General features: G+C 40.3%; 1 protein-coding gene across 3 annotated transcripts in view; it reads left to right on the forward strand.

The window, feature by feature from the left end:
• Positions 1-8,382, forward strand: part of G3BP1 (G3BP stress granule assembly factor 1) — a 10,214-nt gene extending 1,832 nt beyond the window's left edge. The window contains exons 3-11 of one of the 3 annotated variants that reach the window (XM_010174866.1): positions 8-181; positions 1,282-1,372; positions 1,858-1,951; positions 2,324-2,528; positions 3,297-3,398; positions 4,010-4,121; positions 4,531-4,656; positions 4,745-4,875; positions 7,289-8,382. In XM_010174866.1, the coding sequence (XP_010173168.1) occupies positions 8-181; positions 1,282-1,372; positions 1,858-1,951; positions 2,324-2,528; positions 3,297-3,398; positions 4,010-4,121; positions 4,531-4,656; positions 4,745-4,875; positions 7,289-7,495 (1,242 nt within the window). In that variant the 3' untranslated portion in view covers positions 7,496-8,382. The remainder of the gene's footprint in view (positions 1-7; positions 182-1,281; positions 1,373-1,857; positions 1,952-2,323; positions 2,529-3,296; positions 3,399-4,009; positions 4,122-4,530; positions 4,657-4,744; positions 4,876-7,288) is intronic. The other 2 variants (XM_010174867.1, XM_029086704.1) reach the window with 2 other exon arrangements.
• Positions 8,383-8,636: the final 254 nt, after the last annotated feature.

An 8,636-nucleotide genomic window follows, 5' to 3' on the forward strand; every position in this document is an offset into this window, starting at 1 on the left:
TTCATAGGATATCCACAAGAAGGTGCTGTCATTAAACTTCAAGGATTGCCACACAAAGATTCGTCATGTGGATGCTCATGCTACTCTCAACGATGGTGTTGTAGTCCAGGTGATGGGAGAGCTCTCCAATAACATGCAGCCTGTGCGCCGATTCATGCAGACGTTTGTACTTGCACCTGAGGTACGCTGTCCTGATCGCTAGTGTTGTTACAGTGCTTCTGATACCATGTCAGGATTAGTGAGGCCTGTCTGGTTCAGTGTTGGAATCTGAAGGGTTACACTGGAAGGTAGTTTGCCACAAAATTCAGCAGTAATGTTCTGCAAACTCCTTGGGAAATTACACTATTTCTGTGTGGTTGTACATTAACCTTGGATATCATAATTACAGTTGTAAATATTCTAACTTCTGTGCTATGCATATTTTTCTTAAGGATTTTAAAGTATTTTCTCTTTGATTTGCCTTCCTAGCAACTGATCCTCTTACTAAAAAGATGTAGTACAAAGAGGAAAATGCCCACTGTCAAGGGCAGTTAATGACAAAACTAGGGGAAATGGGTTTAAACTGAAAGAGGGGAGGTTTAGATTAGATATTAGGAAGAAGTTCTTCACTGTGAGGGTGGTCAGACACTGGAACAGGTTGCCCAAGGAAGTTGTAGATGCTCCTCCCTGGAAGTGTTGAAGGCCAGGCTGGATGAGGCTTTGAGCAACCTGGTCTAGTGGAAGGTGTCCCTGCTGATGGCAGGGGGGTTGGAACTAGATGATCTTTAAGGTCCCTTCCAATCCAAACATTCTATGATTTGAGGACATGGGTTCCAGACTTCCTTGTTGTATAAAGTGATGACTTAGCATTTGAGGTGGCTTTTTAAGTAGACACCTTTTTTGAACAAAACAGTTCACATAGTTGAAAATGTTAGTGAAAAAAGGAGTATTGCAAGATCACTTTAGTTTTTAGTTTTGACTTAGAGCTAAGAATTCATACTTTAGACCCCAGAAAGTTCTTGCTCCTACTTTCCCAGTATTGTGAGCTATTGGAATTAAAAACACTAGTATGATTTTTTTTTTTCCCCCTGTTGTTCCATGCATACTTGACTTGCTAGTGTGATGTGTCTTTCCCTCCCTGAACAACACACACTTTACATTTTGTTGAAAGAGGCAAGTTTGGCTTAATCTTCAATAGGAAGGATGATTTGCTTAAACTGTTCTTGTTTTCTCATTATTTCAGTCTTTATGTTACTGCAGTTGATGTAATTGATTTGTTTCTTCCCTTTGATTTGCTTCTAGGGTTCTGTTGCAAACAAGTTTTATGTCCACAATGATATCTTCCGCTACCAAGATGAGGTTTTTGGTGACTCTGACACCGAGCCTCCAGAGGGTAAGTAGCAGGAGTTTTTGGATGGTTCTAATGGTATTTGTTTCGGGATCTGTGTCAAGGCTCCATTCCAGACCAGAGGAAATCTTCGTGCTGGAGAATGCAGATCAGCTTTAAGCTTTGTGTTCTAGGTTTTTTCCTTGCATTCCAGCAAGGACTTGACATGCAGACAATTGTTATTTTTCTGGCTTATTCTGTTTCTATTAAAAGAACTGCAGGACTTATTTTAGCAGTCACAGTCAGATTTGTAGGCCATAAATCTGCTTCCCTGAATTATTTGGAACATGTTGTTTGACCTTGGCCAAAACTGAGTAACTGAAGGGATAGCAGAGGTATAAGGATATGTCCATTCCATGTCACATCTTGGTAGTGCTTCCCGTGTGTTCTTTGGCAGAGGCTTCACCTGCATGTCGTAGAAGGTGCCTTGCATTTGAACAGAGTATTAAAGATGTGTGTGGTGTATCTTTTCTGTTTCTAACTTCATTTAGAATCAGAGGAGGAAGGGGAGGAACCTGAGGAAAGACAGCAGACACCTGAGGCTGTTCCTGATGATACTGGTGCTTATTACGAGCAGACTGTCAGGTAATAATATCTTAAGTGAAGTCAGATGTTGTGTAATACAGATTGCTTCTAGAACAGGTCAGATGAATTTATTGCTGCTCATGATTTTCCTCTTTGACAGTCAAAAGATTTCTGTTTATTGGGCAGCTGAAGCCAGAGTGTTGTTAGGCTGAATGCAGATACTCTGGATTTTCAGTAGATGCAATACTTTTGCTGCTCTATATTGTAACAATGCAAAACTTGCATCTCTGTGCAGTGTGGCTTTATTGAGAGAGATTAGCCTTGCCCTTCCTCTCAAATGTGGTGTGCCCAACTTCTGTGTTGGACAAGCAGCATTTTCCTTACCACCCAGTAATAGAATCATATACAATACCACCTCTTTTTGTATAATAGCAATGACATTGAGGAACACCTGGAAGAGACTGCTGCAGAGGCAGAGCCTGAGCCAGAGCCAGAACCTGCAGAGGAACCTGAACCAGAGGTGCAGGAAGAAAAATCTGAGCCAGTACTAGAGGAGTCAGCTCCAGAAGAGACTGTGGAAAAGAGTCCCTCTCCAGCTCCTGCTGATCCAGCTCCTGCAGTACAAGAGGACTCCAGGGTAATGACAGTGGATGGCTCTTCTCTATGATGTAGTGGTTTCATCAGTATGTTTGACTCTCTTGTCATTTTACAGAGCATGGTCCTCTCTCTGGCAAGAGGAAAAATAGCTGGAATTAGAAGCATTTAAATGCTCTGTAATTTCCCTCCCTCCCCTTGCCTAAATTACTCTTCTCATGACTAGTTGCCTTCTTCCCATTAGTTCCTACACAATAACAGATAGTTTAAATTCTAACTGGTAACTAGTTGGTTAAAATACCAGGAGCTAAGGTGAAGCTTTGTATATTTGGTAGATACAGGAACTTTAGCAGCAGTGAGAGGCTCAGATTTTTTTGTAAACAGAGTTGAAATTCTGAACAGACTGTAATCAACATGCTGAATCAGGAAAATGAGAGAAATGTGACTTTATTTCTACCTGGGGATTTTTGTCACTCTTCAGTGTTGGGGGAAGGAAAGGGGGGACAAGTGGGTACTCGGGGAAACCAATACTTTGGTTAACCTTGATGTGATACTTGGTCTTAGGCCACTGCTGTGTCCTATTTCAACTCTACATAGAATTTAGAAATAAAGTGGAAGTATGACTCCATTGTCATTACACTAAGTCTTCTGAATTGAATTGAAATGAAAGCTTTGGGGGAACTGCTAGTGGCTAGATCCTGAATTTCAAGGACAGGTTAAATCTTCTTTACTATTAGCTGTACTATCAGAAATATGTTTCAGAAGAATAAAAGCATCTGGAGTTGTGTTACAACTTTTTTATTTTTTTAAGACATTTTCCTGGGCATCAGTAACCAGTAAGAACCTCCCTCCCAGTGGAGCTGTTCCAGTTTCAGGAATACCACCTCATGTTGTGAAAGTACCGGTCTCACAGGTAGGAATCCAGCACGAAGAGAAGTTTAAGTGCTAAACTGGCTGACAGTAAACTGAAGTGGGGAAAGATATAGTGAAGTCTACTTGCTTATGATCTGAATTCTCAGGGACTCCAAAGACTTTAAAATTCAAAGTTCCTGGTAAACTGCATAAAATTGTTACTCCTTGGCTTTTGGGGTAAGAAGGAATTTTCACATGGAGGGAAAACATGGAATGTTCCTGTGAGTGCTGGATGTATCTGCCATGTAAAATGATTGCACCCTCTTAACAAAAGAGGGAACTTTTTCCACTGCCTATTCATGAGTGAGACTGTCATGAATGGGTTTAGGTAATATGGTCTGTGTAACTGCCCTTGCACTTTGTGCAGACAAACTGTATTGTATAGAACTGTGAATGGGGTGACTTTGAGATTTTAACTTAGCCAAGTGATAGGTTTGCTTTTGGCATATAAGCCAACATGAGCTAACATGCATTTTGGTCACAAGTGGAAAGAACTATGATTTTTTTTCCCTGTATTTTCAATTTATTTTATTAACAACTTGAGAGTGAGCTATTAAAAGCTGAACCTTTCTATTATGTTTGATTCTTTCCTGTTAACTTGAATTTATACAGCCCCGCCCTGAGGCAAAGCCTGAATCGCAGACCCCACCTCAGAGACCTCAAAGGGATCAGCGGGTGAGGGAGCAGCGGACGAGCATCCCGCCACAGAGGGGTCCTAGACCAAGTAAGAGAAGCTACAAATAACAAACTGTTTTCTGCTATTTGATGGTTTTGGGGAAATGATGTGATGATTAAAGCTCTTAAAATCTCATTAATTTTGTTAGTAAGCAAATGATTTCTACTTTTGTCATTATGGTTGTTTTGGATGATCTTGGTGTGAATGTCTGGCAAGCTTTAGAGCTGAATTTCACTAGCATTCTATTGAAGTATCCAGGTTTCTACTGAAATGTTTGACTTCAGGTGATAACAGTTAAAAACTTGCTAGTGTAAAATTGCTTACCTTTTTTTTATGTATGAATAGATAGATAAATCAAGTGTAAATTCCCATTCTTTTATTTGGTGCTAGTTCTAACCATAGCTTGTTTTTGTCAATTGTGGGGACTGACTTTTCTTAAACAACTTTTCTATTCAAGTTCGTGAAGGTGAACAAGGCGATGTGGAAACTAGACGGATTGTGAGATACCCAGACAGTCATCAGCTGTTTGTTGGAAACCTTCCCCACGATGTGGATAAAACTGAACTTAAAGACTTCTTCCAAAGTAAGTTACTTGCTTTGCTCTCCTCTCGGGGTTTGGGGGGTTGTAGCCATAAGTGTGGCCAACAGAACATTCTAATGTATGACCCAAGAACTTGGCTTTTCTCTTGCAGGCTATGGCAATGTTGTTGAACTCCGCATCAACAGTGGTGGAAAGCTCCCCAATTTTGGGTTTGTGGTGTTTGATGATCCTGAGCCAGTTCAGAAGATCCTTAGCAACAGGGTAAATAAACTTCTAGTCAGTGGTTTTTGGCCTGTTAATAACAGGGAGTATTTTTCAGGTTACTCTAATCTTAAAGAAAAGATTCTGCTTGGTCCCTTTGGCCTTTCTAGAGCAGCTTAAAGTAGGTGTGATGTCTTTCCCTTTTATTACCAAGACTTGTGCAGCATTTATACAGATTTTTTTTGTCACTGAAGTAGTTTGTAACAACTTAAGTGATCATGAATTTATTCGTTATAGAGCCTTTTTCCAATGGGAAGTTGCTGAGCTCTGCACAGGAAACAAGTGAATAGCTTTCAGGAAGGCAAGGTAGAGAGAGTGCGACCCTATGGACAAGTAGAATCTTGTTTATCAAAGAGGTTGAAAAGGAGAAGGTATACCAGTGTGCAGATTGAAAAGAATTTCTGCTAACAAAGGCAGGAGGTACCCACTCAGCTTTTCAGTGGTAATTGCAAATGCAAAATGTGCACCCCATGACTGTATGGTGTGGTGCCAGGCGGTGAATCTGGATGCACTGTCACAGCTGTGTGGTGTGCATAATTACAACCTGGCTTTTCACCAGACAGGGGACATCCTTTCTTCTTTACTTCCTTACAGCACAGTATTGCCAGTATGTTTCTGTTCTTAAATTGAAGGGTAACTTGGGTGCAGACTCTTAGGCCTTGAGATTTGGTCTGAGTCTGGGATATTTTGTGTGGCTAGACACCTTTAGTTTTGGGATGCCAGCAGCATTTGTGGCAATACTTAATGAGTTAGTGCATAGGAAACCCAGCAGCCCTAGAACTCTGGCAGGGAGCTGGTGATTCAAGATTGGAGTTGTGATAGAGAGTTGTTTCTTTAAGTGCTTTCCTACTATCGTGGGCTGACCAGTTCCACTGTGGTCTAGGGTAAAGTCTAAAACAGGTGATTTAAAACCAGTGGTAAAAGTGGGTTGAGTAAATCTGGTTGATTTTGGCCTGAGTTGGTGTGGGAATAAGTAACACAGTTACAGTGTGTTCTTAAGCCATTTCTTAGCTGCAAGCAATATGTGAACACCTTCAGCAGTGACTTAAATTTATATGTTTGATTTTTTGCTGCAACAAACTAGAAATGTTCATTCATGAGTTCTCTTGCAGTGGGGAAGGTAGATTTCCCCCTAGTCTGAGTCGTGTCTAGGGAATATCAAAGGCACACTCAGCTGGGGGATTTGTGGCCTTTGTTTACTGTGTAACTGGAGCTAGAGAAAAGAGTGGATGTTGGCTTCCAAGATGGACTTTGAACGTGTAATAGTTGGTGCACTCAAAGTCTCTTTTCTGAAAGCTCATGTGAATGCTTAAGTTAGAATGGGTGGGCATGGTATTCTGAAATAAGATTTTTTTTATAAAAACATTTTTTATATAGACTTAAGTCCCATAAAAGCAGTTTAACAGCATTAAATTCTGTTTGTAGTATTCACTGTGTGAATTGTTTTGCGAATGGACCCGATGCATTGAGCAAACATATGTCCTGAAAGAGCAGGGCTTATAGCTTTGCTATAAATGAGTTTAAAAGGCTTTGATAGACAGTTAGCCAAGGAAGCTAATCCTGATATCTGCTGCCTGATATGAAATGTAGGAGTTTCCACTGGAATCAGTAATAAGGCTGTAACATGATGCTTTGATCTTTGTCCAGCACAGTTGATGGTTAGAGGAGGGAAATGTTCCTCATCTTTAGATCTGTTCTACTTCTGTAGTCAGTTCAGTAGAAGTGAATGGCTAGTCTTTCCATTTGATGAAAGCATTGTGCCTGTGCCAAGGATGGGTCATATTTTTCTTGTTCTTGTTTGTTATGCAACTGCAGGAATAATTTGAAACAAACAAGTCCTTATTTCTGTAGTTCTTGGATTCTTAGACTTCAGCTTTTTGTCTGCAGTGAGGTTTGTGGGATGTTGCAGTCCTGCTCCTCTATTCTTGGCTCACTGAGGTTTCCCAATCAAGTGACCAATTGTCACAGCAATTCTAAAATATTGAGCTTGACTGAAGTGTAAGATTTCACTGGCCTGTAGAGTGAAGTGGCAGAGAGGATTGGACATTCCTCGTGCCATAAGAAAAATCAGCGGGGACTCTGAATGGTGGCAGGCTGAATCACCAAGTATTGATGAAAGGAGGTGACTGTCAACAGTTCAACTCTTTTTTCTGAAAGGTGTCAGAATGCTTTGTGTTAAGTCTGATTGCTTTTCAAGTGTCCTTCTTTTACATCCTTTTTTATATCTTCTCCAGTAAAGCCACAAGACTTGATGCTTAGTTTGACTACTGCTATTTTCTAGTAACCAATCATAAAACACTTCAGTTTCCTTTCATGGAGAGGAGGATATGAGACAAGGTTGAAAAAATCTGATTGACATTGAAGAGTTATGAGCAAGTCATTAATGAAAGTGCCTTTTCTGCTTTTGTTGCAGCCCATCATGTTCAGGGGAGAGGTGCGCCTGAACGTGGAGGAGAAGAAAACACGAGCTGCCAGGGAGGGTGACCGCAGAGATAACAGACCACGTGGACCTGGAGGCACTCGTGGGGGGCTGGGAGGTGGGATTCGAGGGCCTCCACGTGGAGGAATGTCCCAGAAGCCAGGATTTGGAGCTGGAAGGGGGATCGGGCAACGCCAGTGAATGCATCACAGATGTTGACGTGGTGGCGCAAACCCTTTTTCCTGCAGATTTGTGAATTTCAGCCTTGGGTATCTTGGAATGTGGCCCTAGCCTGTTATAGACTGCTACGTTTGATACTATTTTGGCCCCTTTTTGTTTGTGTTATGGTTTTGTGATTTTTTTTTTCTAGTCCTTGTCCCAGATTCCAGCTTTGTGGAACAACGTTTTAGGAAAAGTGGATTTTAAAAAGAAAAGAACTGAGTTTTCTTGTTCACCTCAAACTTATGGACTGGATTTTTTTGGTACCAGTGGTTTTTCCTAAAGGAATGTTTCTTTATTTTTTTTTTTCTTTTTTCTTCCCCCTTTCTACTGAATTTGAGTGCGTTTCAGTCAGTGGAATGATATTTCACATGCATGCATTCAAGAGCCTGTAGGAAAACATAGTACTTGGCAAGAATTTCAAGGGCAGAAAAACAAAACTATTGATTTATTCTTTGAGGGTCATATGAACATCCTCTGGTCCGGAGATATTGCCACTTGAAAAATTGACATTCACCTTTCTTTGTGGCGCTGTAAAAGTGGAATAATGGGTATCCGTAGGATCTCTCCTTTGTTTTTTCTTTTGATACGTGATCACGGAAAGGAATTCGAACTACTGTTTTACCACTTTAAAATTTGGGATTGTGGGATAGGTTTTAAATGTCTAGAACTTGACTCTTAAAACACTTTTCCTGAACTTGTGAAATTTTTTATTGAAATAGGGAGGTTTTTTCATGTTTAGTTTGTATTTGTATAAAAAAAAAAAAGCAAAATTGTTGTGCCTTCTATTTATCTCTCATTCCAGTCTTGGCAAATTGTTTAAAAAAAAAAAAATAAAAAATAAAAAAGGTCTAGATTTGCTTTATCAAGTCAAGAGTATGTTGGAGTTTTTCCAAGGGGAAGAGGTTCTTTGTTCAGTCACTAGGTTTACTAGGTAGAGATGGTTATAGCTGAAGTTTTCAGTACCTTCTGTTCATCAGTTTGGCTGCATTTAGATAATTGAAAACAAGTACCTTTTGGATGCAGAATTTAATAACTTTTGATTTGAGGCTGGGCAGGCCCCACTGCAAGTGTTGCAGAAATACAACTGAAGCAGAAATACCTCTATCACATCCATTACAGT

This window comes from Antrostomus carolinensis, unplaced genomic scaffold (genome assembly GCF_000700745.2).
Source record: "Antrostomus carolinensis isolate BGI_N321 unplaced genomic scaffold, ASM70074v2 scaffold10759, whole genome shotgun sequence".
Taxonomy (NCBI): Eukaryota; Metazoa; Chordata; class Aves; order Caprimulgiformes; family Caprimulgidae; genus Antrostomus; species Antrostomus carolinensis.